This window comes from Nanorana parkeri, unplaced genomic scaffold (genome assembly GCF_000935625.1).
Source record: "Nanorana parkeri isolate BGI_ZX_2015 unplaced genomic scaffold, ASM93562v1 scaffold822, whole genome shotgun sequence".
NCBI classification, from domain to species: domain Eukaryota; kingdom Metazoa; phylum Chordata; class Amphibia; order Anura; family Dicroglossidae; genus Nanorana; species Nanorana parkeri.
The window spans coordinates 105,696-127,228 of NW_017307090.1; the positions used below are offsets into that span (position 1 = coordinate 105,696).

General features: G+C 41.5%; 1 protein-coding gene across 1 annotated transcript in view; it reads right to left on the reverse strand.

Annotated features, from left to right (window-relative positions):
- RASGRF2 (Ras protein specific guanine nucleotide releasing factor 2) overlaps positions 1-21,533 on the reverse strand; it is a 199,179-nt gene that overhangs the window by 96,540 nt on the left and 81,106 nt on the right. The window contains exons 2-4 of the mRNA XM_018565208.1: positions 17,737-17,843; positions 13,411-13,558; positions 1,915-2,004 (exon numbers count right to left, since the gene is read on the reverse strand). Of these exons, the coding sequence (XP_018420710.1) occupies positions 1,915-2,004; positions 13,411-13,558; positions 17,737-17,843 (345 nt within the window). The remainder of the gene's footprint in view (positions 1-1,914; positions 2,005-13,410; positions 13,559-17,736; positions 17,844-21,533) is intronic.

The window sequence follows — 21,533 nt, forward strand, 5'->3', positions numbered from 1 at the left end:
TAAGGGGTCTATTTATAACCAGTTAGCAGAGCCATTTACCCTGCAAATCTTTCTGAACATCTGGTTGCTGCAGAAAGACGCAAAAATAAACATTCTTAGATATATTTTCTGTTCAGATTGAATCTATGTAATGTAATACTGCAATATGGCCACTAGGCGGAATTGGGGAGCATAGGAAATACGTTCTTATTTCCTATGCCCCTCAGCTTCATCTAGTAGCCATAATGCAGTATTACATTACACTTAACCTGAAAAGATAATACTGTAGGCTAACAAATATTATTTTTGCCTCTATTCGCACGAAACGTTCACAGAGATTCCCAAGGCAAACGGCTAAACACTGTGATTTGTCTGTTCAAAACAAAATGTAAAAGCTGATTGCATTCCTGGCAGATTAACAGGTATTTGCCTGTACTTGTAGGGTCTCGGAAATGTGCATGTATTGCAGGAAATGTACTGTATGTGGTTTTTTTTTGCCTTGCCATTAATTTTAAGTACACTATTGTAAACTGCAGAAAGGATAGTACACTCCCAAATACTCTGGAGTACAAATCGGCCCCTACAGATTTCACTGACACCATATATTCTTTTTCTGACTGAATAAAAAAGAAACATACATAAACTAGTAGCAAAAAAAAGCAACTAGAATTCATACATTAGAAAGTATTATATACAAAAATCTTACTATCATTATCCAATCAGCCTGATTGAAATCATCTAAATACTTATTGTTTGCAATAAAAAAAAACTGGCATGCAGAGCCACTTACTCATGCTTCTATCTATGCTGTTTCCCAATACTGGTGCAGGATACTTTTTCTTGTTCAACCATTTAACAGTTTTGCACATGTACTGTGTAATAGAAAACATATTTAGGAAACACCTAGCCCGAAGAAGAAAAGGTTTCATTTAAAAAGGAAACCTGCTCGAAACCTGCTCCCAATAAGCCATACATGGCTTCTTCATGAGGATGTTAGGACAAGTGTGGACCAGTAGAAGCAAGGACATGGACCGGAACTATGGAGGCATGTCCGGATGCCGAGCAAAACAAACGACAAACGCACTCAACAATTTGTCACCAGTTATACAGTAAGGTGCACACGAAATGGGCTTTGAACAGTAAAACAGTGCTTTTAAGGAGGCTGGGCTTCCTCCTGACAAACCTGCACCCAATTTGAAATCTTCTGCCCCTATGTGCTCTAAGATGGAGACTCTCATAGTTTAGAGTTAGGACCGCACTATAAGAGGTGCCTTGGCGCGGCAGTGCGGCTTTCACATCCTCTGCAGAAGACGTGTATCCAAGCCTCTGTTATTATCCTTAGTGGTGAGACAAGTTGTTTTACATGCTGGTTTGTGAGTGTGCCATGATGCCTTTCTACTGTTTTAATGTCCGGACGCCGGCCCCCCCTAGAGGGCTGCAAGAGGGGAAACCACGGCGCAAGGAACGTAACAGCGGAAGCACGTCCGGGGGAGTAGTGGGAGCCTATGATATGTCAACATAGGCGGTGCTTCCATAGCTCCAGGCCATGTCCTTGTTTCTACTTGTCCACACTTGTGCCAACTACCACTTCGTGACTATCTCATCAAGACATTGTGGGACTCAAACTACATTTAAATCATTGTGGAATCAGTATTCAAATATTGGAGCTTATATATGACATATATACTTCATGGCTGACTTTTTGATGTTTTTAGCTACTGTTTTAATTGTTATGAATAAAGTTTACTTTGTTTTAATTGAAGATTTTGTTTGCATACCTTAAAAGCCCCCACCAGGCTATATGCCTGTTTTTATTATGTAGGTAAAGTACACTTCTGTGCTGCTGTCTGATAGACATGTGGTAAATGTATGCCTGGAATCACTATGAAGATACCATTGGACAGTGAAAGTTTTATTCCATTGTTTGCAGCTTACCTTCTTGATTTTCTTGATGTCAGGATCTTCATCTTCATGGTTGATGTGGTAGGGACGCATCCGCTCCCTTGTTTTATTGACAGCTACAATCTGGTAAACATCACAAAGCATATGTTAAAGGTCACTTTAATTCAACAGCAACAAGAAGATGAAATCAGTTACTGAATAAAAAGAGCCATGTGCCTTTAGCTGGCCATACATCATCTGATTTTTGTCAGAAGTCCAGTGAAGCCAAATGGCAGATACCAACATTCCAGTTACAATAACCATTAATGCCATCTGATAAAAAATTATTTACAGTCTGAATTACTGTATATTGGCTACTATAATTCACAGAATAAGATAATTACAGTCTGAAAGTTATTGGCTACTGCTCAAATCATCAGGAACACCCTATTTTGCACAAATTAGAATAAACAATCACACAATGTAAGATTAAACTATGCAATGCTTGCTTGCTCACCATATGACTCATGGACAATGGACACTATCAATGATACCCTTTTTTTTTTTTTTAATTCTTTATTTTCAAACAAAAAGGGAGGGGTACATTGAAAGATAGAACATGTAGAGACCACATGGTCTCGCATATTGTGTAAATACCAAACAGTGAGTCATATAGTATAAAACTTGATAACAGGTTGTAAGATCGGTTCAGGTAATAATGTTTGCCCCCTCCCTTAAGGCATTTTATGGTGAGCTTGCTTACCGGTCCTCCTCATGGGGCAGTGGAGTCGTTATCTGGTAGGTTTGCTGTGATAATCACCCCCGGTCTGCAGAGCTCAGCCGTTTAGCTGCCACTCGCCGCCATGCTCAGGCCACGCCCCCCCCAATGATACCCTTTTAAACTGTTTGTTTACCAGTTACATTACACACCCCTAACACACTTCATCTAAATCAGTAGTAGCCAAACCTCGTCCCCCCAGCTGAAGTGAAACTACAAGTGCCTTCATGCATCTGGCTCTGGGAGTCATGCCTGTGGCTGTCAGAATCTTGCAATGCCCTATGGGATGTGTAGTTCCACAACAGTTAGAGGGACAAAGTTTGGATACCTCTGATCTAAATTCTTTGGGCATGTGTAGTGCACCCAGTCCATTATGCCACATTTACCGGTAATGACCAGATGTCAAAATGACTTCTCTTATTCAGAAGTGTAAGCCGACACTCACAGAACAGTCTGCGGTTGTCAAGAAGAGTTACGATATAGCAATGTTAATATTGTATCATTGTAACTTTTTGGTTCATTCATAGCAGATAGAGAGGGGTGACTTTTGATCTGCATATGACGTCATGAACTGAGTTCCTAGTTAACCCCTTAGTGATCTTTAGATAACCCTATGTAGCCCAAATTACCTTTTTTAAATTTCCGGTAGTTTGATCTTTTTTAGTATTTTTTTAGTGACGCATTTAAAAAACATTTGCAAATAATTTGTAAATAACCTTGGTGTGCTTTGTAATATAAACAAACTTTTAGTGTCATTATACACAGGAGAAATTATAGAATACAGTGTACATATTTTAATTGACAGGAACACTTGTTTAAAGACTAACCCTGGTCAAACTAGAAAAATAGGATTTTTGTACTCCCCGTTACATCCTTTTCTCTCCGTTCATTGAAGGACACAGGGCAACAGATCATAGATCCTGAATGGTAGGGTATATCGCCACCTGCAGGAGTAGGACGCTAGGCACATAACAAAATGACAAGACAGCCTAGGGGCAGTCCCTGCTGGTGGCCCAACCCCCCACTTGCTGACAAGTCTCCAGTAAGTGTAAGCGGCGTCCACCGCATATGCCGATGCGTTCCAGCTTGGAACGCACTCGGCATCGGCACGATGACGCAGCTGTTCGGACAGTAGGCCATGCAGGCCATGACAGTAAGTAACAAGCAGTTAGGAGTGTACCGCCCTGGTGGTTGATTTACGCCACCGCGGTGGCGTTGTCCGACTGGACCCGAACCGCCAGATCCTGAAGCCGGGTCGACCAATGAAGGAGAGAAAGGCGAATTGCCCGATGTTCCAACACATTTATCGACAGACGGGACTCCTCCGGCGATCAAGGCGCCCAGGACTCCCCCCCAGCCCGTCATCCGTGGTGACTACCGTCCAGTGCACAGGAAGGAAAGACTTCCCCCGCACCAAGGCCGGAGAATGAAGCCACCACCGCAAGGAGGCTCTCTGAATTTCCCTGTCCAGGGATAGGGGGGACTTGTCCCACTATATCCAGGATGTTCCTCTGCAGGGTCCTGGTTTGGTGCTGCGCAAAGGACACCGCCTCGAAGGAGGCCACCATGAGACCCAGGACCTGCATGCAAAAGCGAATGGGCGACCACCGTCGAGTCCGCAGCCGCCTGGAGGCCGTAAAAGCGGGGGGCCTCGAGTAGCGGCCGCCGTACGAGCAGCGCTATCCGCGGATGCGGCCGCCTGATAAGGGCGGCAGTAGGAGGCCATTAGAGCGCCAGCCCCCCACCTACAACCCCACATGAGCCCCTCCAGGGGCCTAAGCAAGCCCAGACAGAGGCCGTGGAGCCACCCGGAGGCCCCAATCAGACCGGGGCCTCCCGTAGCGGCCGTCCAACGAGCGGTGCAAGCCACGGACATTTCCGCTAGTATCAAGTGGCCAGAACACCCCCAAAGCCCAAGTCCCCCCAGAGGAAGCCCCCACAGGAGCCAAGCCATCCATGGACCCCCGCAGAGCACCATGAGGTAGGGGGAGGGTTTGGAGGGGAAGGGAGAGTGGAAAACACAGGAGACTGCAGCCGTGACAGGGACCAGTGCAGCCTCCAATCTTACCTCAGGTCCAGGTCCTCACGACATCCACCGGAGAACCCACATACATACCCCCACGAGGGAAGACCGGATTCCATGGCCAGGATCCAGGAGAAGTAGGGAACCGGCAGAAAAACGCCCACGTGGCCGCATCGTCGCCAGCCTGCAGGGAGTACAGTGACCGGTGGGCCAGGACCCCCGGTCATAAGCACCCCCCAGGACGAACCCATAGGCGTCAGGGAGGACCACCTGTCGCAGCCGACCCACCGTGGCAGAGTCTGCATGCGCTCGTCGGTCACCCAGGGAAGACTACAAGGATCTACAGTCATCCAACATGTCGCCTTGGGGACACTTGCTAGAAGAAAAAAATCAAGTCAAACGGAAGAAAGGAAAACAATTCTCCAGAGAAAAATGTTTAGCTCCTTACTCCTGACGCTAGGCAAAAAACTGGAGACTTGTCAGCAAGTGGGGGGTTGGGCTGTCTTGTCTTTTTGTTATGTGCCTAGCGTCCTACTCCTGCAGGGGGGCCATATACCCTACCATTCAGGATCTACAATCTGTTGCCCTGTGTCCTTCAATGAACGGGAGAGAAAAGTGAAATTTTTTTGTTCAATTATACCTTTTCTTTTTTGATTGCATAAACATTTTTTATTCAGAACAATATTGCCAAGAGAAAGCCTTGTTTGTACTAAAAAACAATATATTGGACTTTTTATTTTACTTTCATTACATTGTTATCTTACGTAATGACTAATGTATTGCTGTATTCTAGGCTCTTAGCGGAAATGTAGAAATTGCTCTGGTACATAAGGTGTATACAGGTGTGAGAACTGACGTGGTTAAAAAAAGGAGCATATTACATTTTTGTTTCCCAATAAAAAAATGGGATCTTTGTTGTTACATGTAATATCTTCTGCATTTGGAATCTCTGTCTGCAGAAAAATGGGCCTCAATCTTCTTACAATGGTGCCTGTTTATCCTATATACACAATACAGCTCCACACCCCCTCCCGCACCGGAACGCAGAGAGTCTGCCTGCTTACATTCCAGTACACATATGTTATATACAGACATTCCTCGGTTACCGACTTACCTGCTTTGCGACCACTCGCACTTACGACGGACCGACGATCGACCTCCGACCTCGCGTGTTAGCGTCAGTGCGACGTGTCGCCGGCAGAAGTGATGTCCTCCGATCTTCACTGCGGGTCCCGGTAAGTATTTTCATTGCCCGATGTACAGTACACTGTTCGGTACTGTACATCTGCAACGCTATACAGTACTGTACAAATGCAGTACAGTACTGTATAGAGTTCCTCACTTAACGACCAATTCGTTTAACGACCTGGTCGTAGGAACGGAACTCGGTTGTTAAGTGAGGAATACCTGTAAATATATAGCCCTACATGTCCTCTAAAAAACAATATAAAATATCTGTGGGTGTACTTAGTAAGAACGTATATTAGTGCTGTGGAAGAATCACACAGCAAAAATTTTAAAGTGCGTCAGTAATTAACGCACAGAAACTATAAACAAGCCATGAAGGGGGTAAATTGTATTTCCACTTTTGCAATCAAAATTGAGAAAACCTCCACTGAATGTTTGTTATGGGTTCCTATTTACACATCATATCTAAAATAGATTAAAAAACAATATGTCTAACCTTTTAGATATCTGTATTAACAGGAAACTATGACTGCCCTAAGAGAAAGAATAAGGAAAGACTGAGCTCCCCCCTCATAAAATGCAAGAGCTTTAACCCTTTGCTAGGACAGACAGCATTCAAATCTAGTTTACAACTGTTAATGAGGTCTGCCAGCTTAGTACAGACAGCATTAATTATTGCAAACATTACCCTCCTCAGCCCCCTTGCATCCCAGAGAGAAATTCTGTACAGTACAGCTTTTCTTTCAGAATAGAACTTGTTTTGTGCAAGCAGCAATGTAACATTTTTTTAAGTTATGTGAATGGGAACATGTAACAAATATATAATAAGTATTATCCCAATTTGGCTGCAAAAGTGGAAATTCACTTTAAATCTGTAAACGAAGTAATGATTTATAAACACCATTTCCCTGTAGTTCAGCCGTGTTCTTGCTGTAATATCGGTGTCCTGGGCCTGTACTTTTTTACTAATGACTGTTATCCCATATCACATATGTGTGCCTAACACCTCAGGACGAATACAAAATAACTGTTTTGTAGATTCTGATACTCCTCCCAAAAGGAACATTATGCTTAAGATTCTTAGAGGAAAGTTTTTCTATAGCACTAATTTGCCTTTAATGCAGCATGGTAAATGAAGACCCACCACAACAGAGATTAAAGGCATCAATCGAACTTTGCATCCTTTGTAGCTTCCACCAAATGACTTCATAACAGCAGGATTTTCATAATGATTCTCTCTTATGATTACAATACTTTGTTCAACCATGTTTCACAAATCCTAACTACCACTAAGGGACAGGATTCTGAATTGCTTCAAAATATTATGCAACCATAGACAAAAATTAATAAGCATTCCTTTGAAAAAAGAAAGAAATTCCCATCTATGAGAAACTTAAAGTAATAGTAAAGTCGAAATGTTTACCCTTTTTGAAATGCTGATTAAATCACTTCACAATGGATGGTGCTCCTTGATGTTAAAAATTCTAGTTTCCTAAAGAATCAGCTGGTACCCTGAGGACTGACCCTGGCATCTTGTTTTAAAGTGGCTCCTTTCCCTTGCAGGGTCCTATGGAGCCACCCTTGTGGGTTCTAGTAAGCTGTGTGTGTCTTCACCAACACACAATGAAGAAACAGGATGTCACCAGCACACCGGAGAAATGTGTCCAAAAAAAACGTCTTTTATAGGTGCATAGACATATTGTCACAAGAATGACGACATTTTGGTGTCTCTCTCTCTCTCTATCTATATATCTCTATCTATCTCTATATCTATATATATAGTTTATTTTTATCAATTAACAAAACAGAAAGTAAATGAACAGAAGAGAAATCCAAATAAAATCAATATTTGGTGAACCGCCCTTTTCCTTCAAAACAATATAAATTCTTCTGGGTACACTTCACAGTTTTTGAAGGAACTCGGCAGGTAGGTTGTTCCAAACATCTTGGAGAACGAAGCACAGATCTTCTATGGATGTAAGCTGCCTCAAATCCTTCTGTCGCTCCATGTAATCCAAGACAGACTCCATGATCTTGAAATCAGATCTCTGTAGGGGCCAAACCATCACTTTCGTGACTCCTTGTTCTTCTTTACGCTGAAGATAATTCTTAATGACATAGATGTAGGTTTGAGGTCGTTGTCCTGCTGCAGAATAAATTTGGGGCCAATCACACACCTCCCTGATGGTATGGCATGATGGATAAGCATCTGCTTGTATTTCTCAGCATTGAGGGCACCAATGATCCTGACCAAATCTCCAACTCCATTGGCAGAAATGCTGCCCCAGACTTGCAAGGAACTTCCACCATGCTTCACTGTTGCCTGGACTCATTATTGTACCGATCTACAGCCCTTTTTCTGCAGCCCAGTTCCTATGTTTTCATGCATAGTTGAGTCGCTTAGCTGTCACAATCTGAGATCAGGCTTAGAGTCCAGTAGCTGAAACAGCAGGCAAATTCGTGGTATAACAGGCCGGGTTTGGTACACAAGCAGACGATAGTAGTATAGGAGCAGGCAGAAACGTAGTCAGCCGAGGTCAGTAGCCAGAGGTTGGAAACGCGTAGCAGTATGAGCAGATTGTATCACAGAGGGAGCAGGAAGCAAGATATTGGCAGGAGCAAAATAATCTGGCAAATAGGAAGTGCAGAGGCATGGCTAAAATAGGAAGTTCAAGGGAGGAGCAATGAGTTCAGAGTTCAGGAGAAAATAGGCTTACCTGAGGATTACACATGAGAGCAGGCAAGGAGCTATTCAAGGTTTCAGAGTGGCTCAGCAGGTAGCGCCACCGCCAGACACAGCAAAGGCCCTAGGTTCTGATCCGGATCCTGACATTAGCCTTCTTTGCACATTGGAGGTATGGCTTTTTGGATGCAATTCTTCCATGAAGACCACTTCTGGCCAGACTTCTCCAGACAGTAGATGGGTGTACCTGAGTCCCACTGGTTTCTGCCAATTCGGTGCTGATGGCACTGCTGGCCATCTTCCCATGTCAGACGGAAGTAACCATGACGTGTCTTTCATCTGCTGCATTGTTTCCTTGGCCGACCACTGAGTCTACGGTCCTCAACATTGAACAGCACATCTTGAAACCCCAGTCTGCTTTGAAATCTTTCTCTAGGAGAGACCTAGCTGATGCAGTATAAGTACCTTGTGTCTTGTTGCTGTGCTCAGTCTTGCCATGGTGTATGACCTATGACATGAAACACAACCTCACCTTAGTAGCAGAGTTTTAAGCCTCCTACACAGCTGTTTCTGTTTCAGTTAATGACTGTGTTTCAACCTACCTATGAAATTGATGATCATTAGCACCTGCTTAGTCTAATTGGTTAATCATACACGTGACTCTAATCCTACAAAATCCCTGACAAGTGTAAGAATTGATGCTAGTTTGAAGCCAAAGGGTAGTCACACCAAATATTGATTTGATTTAGACTTATTCTTTCTTCTGTTCACTCACTTTGCATTTTGTAAATGAATAAAAATAAACAATAAAAATATATACTAGGGATGCATCGATACCGATACTGGTATTGTCATCGATACCGAGTGTTTGGGCGAGTACTCACCTAAATGCTCTGATACCTTACCAGATACCGGGTAAGAGGGAGATTTCCGGAGCAGCTCCATGCTGTTGGGCATACTCCATTCTGATTGGCCGGTAAGCCAGGTTCCCAGCCAATCAGCATCGAGCCGGCCAAACAACAAGGAGTCGGCTGCCCAGCCAATCAGGAAGCCGGGCGGTGGGTCATTACCTGCCGCCCAGCTTCCTGACTGGCCGAGAAGCTGGCTCAATGCTGATTGGCTGGGAATCCATCAAGCCGGCCATACAGCATAGAGCCAGCTTCCCGGCCAATCAGGAAGCTGGTGGGCGGGTAATGACCCCCCCTCCTGGTTTTTTCAATGGCCGGGAAGCCGGCTCGATGCTGATTGGCCGTGGGTAATTACACACCGCCCGGCTTCCTGGTTGCCTGGAAAGCCAGGTCCATGCTAAATTGCTAGCCGAAGTACCAGTATAATTACTCGGTATCAGTGAGTATCGAAAGATAAATATTGGTACTCTTCCTCAGTACCGAAAAACCAGTATCAATGTATCCCCAATATATACACTTGCCTAAAACCTTTTGCCCAGTACTGTACATATATATATGTATATATATATTTATTGAGAGAGAGAGAGAGAGAGAGAGAGAGAGAGATACTGTATATATATCCACACAAACACAGCAAGACAAGGCAAATCCTTCCTGCTCCTCTCTCTTCTCCAAGCTAGTATATGGATAGTTGCTGGAGACTGCTTTGTCCCTTCTAATCTTGTACTGGACATGAAGTCCATGGAAGCCACACTGAGAGAGTTGGAGCTGTTTGGAAACATGATTACTGGAAATGCTTGGGGAAAAATGTTAAAACCACTTTAAAGCACACCGAAAGGAATTAACTGATATCTAGTAGTATGGGTAAAATGGATTCTCTGGCTATGATTACAAGTGTGACACAATCATGTTACAAATAATTTGCTTAAAAGTCTAAACATTTGGTCGTATGGTCTTTGTTTTATGGGAGCATCAGAGTTTAGATTGGCTCAGTCTTCCCTTTTTCAGAAATCATGTGCCAAATGGCAAGACTTTAACAGACTGGGAAAAACATAAACTGTAATGTGCAAATGTTTTCACATCCTTTCCAATTGATCCACTAGACTAGAGCAATGTTTTGTAAAATATCAGAACTTCATGGATTCAATAGGCCTTCATCCAAGTCAGGTGAAGGCAATTTAATAAATCATTTAACTCTGTAAACATCTTAGGGTGTTGTGCATTCATTTCACAGCAATAGGCTCATCTAAGCAGAACAGGGCGATTCTGAAAATAACAGTAACAGGATTCCTGCTTACAATTTCCATGTTCAGTAAGAAATGAAAGTTTAAGTGTACCTAACCAGGCCAGGCAGAAGTGCAGGCTCAATGACCTCCTGGAAGGCTGAGCCTCTACTGCCCATGACGAGGGGCTTGATAGCCAGACCTATGGCCAGGCTATCAAGTATTTACCTATTGTTAAAAAGCAGTAAATTAGCTTTAAAACAAGTCTTCACCTCTGAAACTACAATCACAGTAAAGCATTTAATCGAAGCAAAGGCACTACTTATGTAAAACATGTATCAGTTATGAAATACAGCAGTATGAAAAAGACATAAGACCCTAGCCCATAAAACAATCAAAAATCCCATGTAGCTCTTTAAAGGAGTGTATAAAGATGTTGTATAAACCAACAAGCACGTTTAAATAAATAAAGATTTCACAGTTATAATTTTTGAGGGGATTGTGGTGGTTTTGTATAAGGTTTGTCCGTGGTCAGCACGCAAGGTGTTGAGGTTCCAGTTTGGATTAATTTGAGATACTGAAGTTTGTTCAGTCGTTCTCTCAGCATATGAGCTCCCCCGATGCAGCAGCGGCTCAGCAGACTTTCAGTCTTCTAATTTCTACTGTAAATATACAGTAGAGCTGCAAATAGGTAATGACTTTGGTGTAGTGAACATTGAGGATAAATTATTCCATAGCCACTATAGAGGTCAATGTGGAGTTGTTTAAAGCATTAAAAACGTGAATGCCCATAACCTAGACACAGGTCCATTTTAATCAATTAGAGAAACATCAATGTTTTATGTATATACTAAGCTTATGATTCAAAAGGCTTAACAGGGATTAATAAAGGTAGTTCAGTACTCATTTTGCATGTGTTTTACAAGCTAGGTCCAGTTTACTTTAAAGGAATCCAATGCTGACAAAAGCAATAGGGCCACCAGTGCTGACCTCCTACTTTGAATACTAGTTGTTAGGCTGTCTGTGGCTTCAATACTTTTTGAGTCATTGGCCTGAAGCAAGAATACAAATTAGGAAGAAAAAAATGGATATTTGCAAAGTGTCCCAGGCCCATGCCTCCAAAAGTTTTAAAGCCACAGAATTATCAGGATACTAGAGAACTAGCATTTTCAGAATGGATCAGCAATGCCAGCCTCTATATTCTCTCAGTACAGGTTTCATTTAAAGGGTATGTAAACTTGTATTTGCCCTATTTTGGTTTACATGTTGTTATATTGTTTTATTTGTTTGATAAGTACAAAAAAAAAACTGTTGATCCTGTCAGCAAATTTGTCAGCTGATAACTTCCTCTGTTTTTTTGCATTTGCTGACTCTTAAGTATTTCTCTGACCTGCAAAGCTCCTCCCCCTTTGTTATGAAGAAGAGGCGAGAAGGAGGTTGTCTGTAGACCTGTCCTATGGTCACAATCCCAGATAGCAAGAAATTGTGCTGCAAGTTTGAAAATGACTTGCTAAACTATTGTAGACTTGCCAAGCTTCACAATTTTGTTGCACAATTACATCAAATCTGCATTGCAAGTCTCCAGACCAGCGAGCTTGCAGAGCTCTTGCTAAGACCTGCAGGACTCTTGCTGTAGACTTGCCAAGCAAATTTGCTACAAATTCAAAAAGTGTCAACTAGAACTTGTGCTGCGAGTGTTCTGCAAGTCTACAACTTGCCAGGAATTTGTGCAGCAAGTTAACAAAATTACAATTTCACCCCGCCACAAGTTTGTAGCAAGTTATCCTTGCTATCTGGGATGCTGCTCTCCATAGATACAGTGCAGTGAGTTACAGTTGTCACCCAAAGACAGGAAGTGTGTTATTGGCTCTATTACCTGGTGACAATAATTTTAAAAAGTAAGAACCGATAGCTGCAAAGTATTACATTTTTATTCTTGGGTTTAGATATTATTTAAGAACTGATAAAATCAGCGAAAGAGCTGGACAACCGGGAAAAATCTCTCGAAGAGATTCTTGAGGACGGGTAAGGCATGAAAAGCAGCACTTCTATATCTCTGCACAGAAGGAAGGAATATCAAAAGGCTTTCAATATCACAAGATCACGCTTATACTGCTCATGTGTGTCACACAGATAAAAGCTGTATTGCATTGTTGTATTGTGCATAAATATGTGCATCTCAGTGTTAGCATTACATCATGCCTAACAAGGAAACTGTATCACCTTAAAGCATATATAAACCCAAGAAAGAAAGTTTGATATATTTGCGCTTATCTTTATTAGATTTGGTTGCTGCATTAGTTATCTTTTTTCAGCCTATATTTCCTTTTTAGTTACCTGGTGATCCTGTCAGTTACACATTTCCTGTCCTATAATGTCAACACTCACTCTCTGTACTGATGTCCATAGCATAGTGTGGAGGTGTTTTGTAGTTCAGAAAAACCTGGGCTTGGAATGTTAGTGCTGCAGAGTCACTGTGTGCTCAGCTTACTACAGCAAGTTACAAGTTCACTGGATTTTTCGAAGGATCAGCAGGTATTATTTTGCACTTATCGAACAGATATAACAAAATGCTTACAATGGTATATTTAACAGACCAAAAGGGAGCAAAAAAGGGAAGTCCATTGTTTGGATTTGTTTTAACTCTGCAGTTTTTTCTTTTATCTACATAACGTAACAATATAACATAATTTCATGTACAAAAAGAAACAAGTACAAGAATGGGGGAAAAATTCTTAGAGAAATACCTCTGATTTCAGTCTTTCAATTTCAGTGTCTTGATCTTCAAGCTGTTGTCGCAGCTGATTAGCAGCAATTTTTTCTGTTTCCACAATCTGTACCAAGTGAATGTACTTCTGCATCAGGACCTCTCTCTCTAACAGGATGTCTGAATAGCTGCATGAAAAAGGCATCTCATTAGCTGGAGTTCATCATATATCATTTTCAGCAACATGCTCAGGATTTTGAAAGGAGGATGCCAAACACGAAGGGGAAAAGACTGAATTAAATGGAGATTATTTTATAAAACCTGACAAATAGAAAAGTGGATGGCATTTTCTGTATGGCAATATGTATGTTATGTTTCCTGGCCCTTTAAAGTGATATTATAGTTTGGTAAAGTAATTTACTTTCTCCCTATATGTCCATGGAAACCCTTTGGTTACTGCATGGTGGTATCCTCACATCTCATGTTACCTTATTTTAGGGAGGAAAAAAAATATATTAAAAAATCAGCCAGAATGAAAAGGAGCCATCAAAACAGCAACAGTAATGGCAAACTTAAGAATCCAAGCAACACTGGCAGACCTGAGATACAGAAGGAAGGGTGATTTATCCACCATCTAACAAAAACATTAGAAAACATGTAATTCCTCTAGCAAAACTTTCAGAAACTCTGGAAGATAGTCAATGATGCAAAACAAGGTTTAGTGGTCTGGAAGACCAACTCCCACCAATACAATGGAAATCCAAGCAACTCCAACTACACCTACAGGCTGTCATGCAATGGCAGGGAAATTTGTGAGGCTCCCAGAGAAGATGGAAGGCTCTAATCCTACCCAGTTCCATTACACCCTATTAATCAACCATTTTGGTAGATAGCACTTCTCATCCATCTTTGCGGTGGAAAGAGCACATCGTAGTCCCCCTGCCCGCCACCACGTGGAGCTTCTCCCCCCCGAGATATTCATAGCTAAACTATTGGATTTTAAAGACCGGGACACTATCCTTCATCTCACAAGGGAAAATGGAAAAATTCCATGTCAGAATACCTCCATAGTGATATATATGCGGAACTTCAAAAAGAACACAATATTATAGAGGATACACTGATGCACCTTGGTTCCTTGGGTCTGTAGCACAATGTTGGTGACACATCAGTGATGAGATCATTATATTGTTATATTGCCTGCAATGCAATAATGCTATGCATTATGCTTTGTGCTTGGGAAACCTATGTGATATGTACGTATATTGCACAGGATCACTTCTACATTTAAATTTGAGAGTTTTTCTCACAACTTGAGAACAAAATGGTAATACTGCATTCCTTTGAAGCAGATACCACTTTAAATGAATTGTAAGGAGTGTTTTTTCTATGCTGTCCATGGTGCTGAAGGCACTCACATCACCAATTACCATATAAATCTTTATAGCTGAAATCGTATTATATACCGTAGTAAGGGATATATGCAGGGCACCCTATAGAGTCTCTTCCTTAGGGTTCCCAGCATTCTTAGAACCATAGTTGATCCAGGATCTTCCTATTCAGACTGTCTACATTTCTATTTTTGAATGATATGACTGGAGATAGGAAACTCGCCAAAATGCAAAATTACATTCACCAAATAAAACACATTTTTCATGAACATTGGTGGAGAATTCATGGGGAATCAGGACAGTTTGTGATGTTTATTTGAATACCAAGGCTAGGCTCCATGTAAGACAACACCAACAAAAAAATTGATATTTTTATGTAATGGGAATAAAGAAATTGGAGGATGGGAATGAGGGGTGGACGAAAAGTACTGTCTATACCCTAACTGCACATCAGGAACCAACTGGGACATAGCTACTAATCCTAACCAGCAAATAAGCCATGCTAAAGCAAGAAAGTTTATTTGATTTATCTTGGACCCCCTTCACACTATGCATTGCGAAAATGTACCTGTAGGTTACCTCATTACTACAACACCAAACTGTGAATGGGCCCTTAATCTAAACTCTGTGTAATCTCATGCAGAATAAATGCACACACCTCTATGCATGATCAGTAAGGGGGCAGTAGAAGTGTACTGATCTGGGGCTTGTGCATTGTGTATTTTCTCTGCCTCTGCTTTTCTGCCATTTTCTTTACATCAGGCCTTGTGTATATCAGATGCACCAAGCCTTGAGTTGGTGGCTCTGTACCAAATGAAATGCATCAGAGGGAGAAGCCAGTTGCATATGGTTGAATTACGTGAAGTGTGGCCTCTATTTTTTCCCATGACATGAACCTTGGGTGAAATTACTAAACTGCAGACAGTGGCAACTCGGGTTGACTGATGCAATACAGCTATGTCTTCAAAAAAACTAAGCTAGACAGCAGGTAGGTTCTGTATGTGTCTCAAGGCTTAAATTTCACTTTTGACTGGGGTGAACTTTTAGAGTATATTTACACCTAAGCTTTATTCTCCTTGATACCTTTTCTATTTGAATCAATGGAAATTTATCAATACACATGACAATGACCCACAACAAGCATGCAGACCAGGAGTTACGTTTCAGTCTAACTTTTCTAGCATTTTAATGAGGTGATCAGCAATGACCCTTTCATTTCCCTAAGTACATGGTTTCAAAAAGGACATCTGAAAAATGTGAAATCTGAAAGGGTAAATAATGAAGTTCAACAACAGATACGATTCAGCAACTTTGGAGAATGCTGAGCCTTCTTGTATTTTCATTATTATTCTCATCACATTTTTGCAGTAATCTGGTTGCTGTGGTGTTAATGGCAGAAATACTTTATGGAAAAACTCTTTCCAAAGCACAATAGTAAAAGGTATTCCATAGCATAGAAACTACAAACAATAGACACAAAGGGATGATAGGTCGGTGTATTCCCTTGTTTTATTTGACACTTAAAATCCAAGGATACTTGCTGGTCTAGGTCAGTTTTTGGTTGCTCCATGTGTAAGTACAGGCTGTTTAACTAGACACTACTCTCCCTTCTGAGATGTTTGCCTGCTGAGATGTTTGCATGAGGTTGTTTGTGCAGGATACTTTGCTGCTGATAGACACCATCCGTGTCAACACAATTCCAAGGGATGTGGTGTAGCACAACAAAAAATGATTAAACTGCTAAATTATGCATTGTATGGCTCCCCAGTCAGGTCATTGAAGTAAAAACATTCAGACTGCATCAGTGGATGTGTGTCACCGGGGATAGACAAGGCCAAGGTACTGTCATACTTCGCTCTCACAGCCAGTGTTACACAATAGCTTTAGTACTTCAATTAATATGTATTAGCTATGCCTTATTAGCTCATAATTTTCATATTTATGCACATGAAATACACCATTAACTAATGAATGTAATGTCTATGCCAAAATATCTTTATCGGTTAGATGTAAATGACTAGTACAAGATAACTGAAATGAAAGGTCTAAAGAGGGTAATGGCCAGTGCTCTTCAGACCTCTCAACTATTTGAACTGCAAGTCTAAATAAAGCTAAACAGAACTGGTCACTATCTCTGTAACTGCATGATTTATAAAGGTTTACCCAGCTAAAATCAATATTCTGTCTTATTGCACCTGCTCGGTAAATTATCTTTGTTGTCTAATTGTGCTTAAGGCAGACTTTGCACTTTAAGCAAGGTCCCCTTCGATAAATGATATAAACAAAATTTCAACCGAAAATTTAAATAAGGGAAGAAAGGGAGGAAGGAATTAATAAATACTAATTAGCGTTACCAAGGGTTAATAAATGGTAAATAGATTTTTTATTGCAATAGCAGGTTTGCTGGAACTGGCATTATATGCAGATCAAAGTGCTCTTATGAATAAACACTGCAACCTCTCTGAACTCTTCATTCATACAGGATCCATTCTCAGCACTCCTGGTACACAGAGTAGTCAAGCTGTCAAAATGACAGCCCAGCCCTGCAGATTACCTTGGCAGAACCGCAAGGCAGAAGAGGCTGCCTCCCCAGCTGGCACTTCTGCTTCTGGCTTGGCCCAGCCTATAGAGATATGGTTATGTGATGTTGTTATGCTGCATTATGGGGTCTTTTAATTTTTTTACCATTTTCCAAATGATATAACACCAGCATCTTCAGGAGCATTGTACAAAATACAGATATACAGGTCCTCTTATAATAACATATGCCAGTATAAGACATAATAGCTCTGAGAGCCCTATAACAAAGATCTTATATTCTATAAGGAAAGAATAGACAAAAAATGGTAACATGGCATTTTAGCTGTGCTGCAGTCAAGCAAGAAGTCAAATGGTGTGTAGATGGTTTGTTGAAGGAGCGGAGACATTCATAATGGACTGGAATATATTTTTATATCTATGGTAAAATGTCTCACCTTGCTTGGTGAATTGCATCCACCCACTCGTAGCTATCTGTCTCCTCCTCACATCGCAGCTCCAATGGCTTTTGAGCATCATGGCCGAAGGTCACAGTAAAATAATGCTGTGGAAATCAGCAGACAGAAGATTTATATTGACATAACATGTAATTATATTGACCTCCACATGTAACAACTACACCATTAAAAGCTTTCAGGACATCACAGAGAATTACACCCTAACCATAAATGATTTTTATATAACATGCCATTATTGTGAAGCAAGTCATTGTAAGATAGGAAAAGAGTCGTTATTCTGACAGCGGAACTTCATCATGATGGGAACCGATGAAGATCAGAAAAAGAGATCCTATATTGGATGTCTTTGTGCAGAAAGCAAATTGCCAGAAAGCAATTATTAAAGGCATTATGCCAAGTGTCTCCTTATACGATTTGATTTATAATGAGACAGCTTGATTAAATGTATACCCCAAAAAATGTCTGCATTTAATAGGCTAAACAGGAATCCTCTATGAGTCTTCCTGTTCATCGATAACATGAGAACATTGTTTGTTTACTATAACTACATTTATGAATGAATGTAGATCACTCCCAGTCATTCATAATTGAGGATATAGTTAACATACCATGTCCTCAATTATGTACACACACTCAGCGATCACTGATCGCTGATTGTGTGTACCTTGCTTTTCTCTCTGACACGCTGTCACAGGAGGCTGATCGAGCGGTGTAGAGAGGAAAGCCCAGCCTCCTGTGACAGCGCTGTCTCCGCCCCCACACCGCTCTGCCGGACTGTGATAGGGGGCTGAGTGGTGTGGGAGGAGAGACGCCGGCCCCTCACAGCGCTCTCGTCCTGCAGCGCTCGGCCGGCTGTCACTTTCCTTTCTCCCTGCCGGAACACAGAGCAGCACCCAGTGGGGAGAAAAGAAACCAGGGATGCGCCGATGTATCGGCCGAAATATGGCTCTTTCGGCATTATGCCAAAAATGTAAATTTCGGCCTATACGTTTCGGCGCCGAAATATCGGTGCATCCCTAATAAATACACTGAGTGGCCAGATTATTATGACCACCCCATCAGTACTTCGTTGGGCCACTAGATGTAACGGCAACCGCCGTCACCGCTCACCTGGGAATCGGGGGGTACAGGGTTCTGCCTCACGGGACGGAAGAATACTGGAGTAAAGCACTTTTGCTTAATTGATCCCTGCTTCCCTGGTGGTCAGTGCTCTCCTCTTCTCACACTTTGCTCCACCAGTGAAGCGAATAGGAGAAGAGGCTGCAGGCCTGGTGTAGAAGCTGCAAGGGAGTTGTCAGGAGCAGGAATCAGCTAATTAAAAGTTCTTTATTCCTTCCAGTCTACTAGTATTTGGTATGGATGTAGATAGGCTTGAAATTATCCTTATCATTTTCCTGAAGGTACTACTAACCTTTAAAGGCTTTCTAACCACTGACGGGAAGATCTTACCTCATCTGTGGCTGTTGGTTAGAGATGTAATATGGAAGCCATTGCTGACCTACTTCTACAAATGCTAGCTGTCAGGCTATCATGGTAAACAAATGGTTTTAAATACCTCCTTGTTATGACTTCACTGGCTGCATTAAAATAAATAATACAGTTTCAACATGCAGTTTAATATTGTTTTAAAAAGAGGAGCTGTTGAAATCAGTAATTATATCCAATTAAAGGGGGTATGGCTGACTTTGCGCCGACCAGAGCACCTCAATACTGCACTGTCTGTTTTACAGCCATCAAACCTCAATCAGCTCTGCCATCCATCTGTTCCTCACCAGCAATTTGTGAAGGGGTAAATGGGGAAATGCAACTATCATGGTACCTGTGGATCCACCATACATTAATCGAAGATGGCGGCAGCACTGCAGAGGATACCTAGGTGGCTCTTTCCACCAAGCAGATTGAGTTGCTCAGTGAGAGGCAGGCATCTTGGGGCACAACACCTGAACGGCAGGGAAATATAAAGACCAATGATCTCCAGCCACAGCCCTGCAATGATAATTGAATACAAGGCTATTGCCCTGCCAGTGTGTTGGGGCTGTGCTGGAAAATGCGGCCAGCTCAACCCCAATGAATCTGGTCTGAATCGGCCCTTACAGTTCATTGGAGAAACACTGTCTATTTACCCTGACTTCTCAGCAGAGAACAGGAGAGTTTATTGAAACCAGTAAAGTCCTTCATCAGGGAAGCATTCTGTATTTCATACTATATCACAATGTTTTATTTATTTTTTTATAAATTTTTAAAAATGTTTTCAATTCAGATTTATGAATTAATTTTGTATTAAATATTTTTATTTTTTACTTTACTTTTAGGGGCTTTGGGGAAATATTAGGGGTCTAAACAGACCCCTGATATTTCCCTTTTAAAATAGAAAAAGAGATTGAGAACACAGAGTCCTCAATCTCTTTTTCTGTATCCCCTGTTATCAATGAACCGGAATCCTTTATGAATGTTCCTGTTCATTGATAACATGGCATGTTTACTATAACCACAAGTATGAATGAACAGGAGGTGATGTAGATTACTCCCATTCATTCATAATTGAGGATATAGTAACCATATCATGTCCTCAAATCTACAAACACTCAGCAATCACTAATCACTGAGTATTTGCTCTCCTCTCCGACACGCTGTCACAGGAGGCTGAGTGAGTGGTGCAGGGAGGAGAGCCCAGCCTCCTGTGACAGCGTGGGCTGTCTCCGCCCCCACACCGCTCTGCTGGACTGCGATAGGCACAGGCCACTCATGGCGGTCTCCTCCCCCATTGTGCCGCACATGTTAAATATCACCGCGAACGGCGGAGTGAGAGCAATAATTCTAGGGCCACCAATCACTGATAATACTAAATTGATGAGCAGTAAAAGCTTTAAACGCGTCGCCTATGGCCAATTTTAGGTATGGTAATTTTTTGCTATTTCGCGGGAGTGCGCAATTTTAAGGCTTGACATGTTTGGTGTCTATCTACCCGACGTGACCCCGTCTTTTATATTTTGCCAAAAAAATTGGGGTGATAAGAAAAGTTTCATAACATAACATAGGGAAACCGTTTTTTTTTTTTTCAAAGTTTTGGGTACTTTTTTTTTATACAGTAAAAAATAAAAACCCCAGTGGTGATTAAATACCACCAAAAGAAAGCTCTATCTGTCCCCCAAAAATGGTATAAAATGTATTTCAGTTGCATGACTGAATAAATGTCAGTCAAAGAACTGCAGCGCTGAATACTGAAAAATGGCCTGGACAGGAAGGGGTTGTATCACCCAGGTCTTCAAGTGGTTAACCTAATTTTCCTGATTTGCTATGATGAGTTGAAAAAGGAGACTTGCCACAAACAAGAGCTAAAATTAACATTGTTATTCACAAAAGGGTGAAGAGTTTGGAGAAGGCAGGAAAAGTGATGAATCTAGGACAACATATCTGTACTGGGAAGTGAGCTGAATTGGAGAATTTTTCTAAATCAACTATTTTGGCCTAGATTGTCCACTTCTCCTGCCTTCCCCAAACTCTTCACCTTTTAGTGAAGAGACCTGTAAATATTTTACACATGTACCTGACAGAGACCTGTGAACACCATATATAATATTTGGTTAACGTTTATCAGAATTACCAGTGAGCTTAGGTTTTGTGTGAATTGTAGGTAAAAGCAGAACTTAGTGGAGTACTTCTTTAACACTAACTGCTTTTTCTTCATGTTTGGAACAATTGGATTACTTCCAGTTCAGTGTTTCTATTATTGGCGGAGGCCAAATAATAGCTTGAGTATGGGCTGGCATAATTTG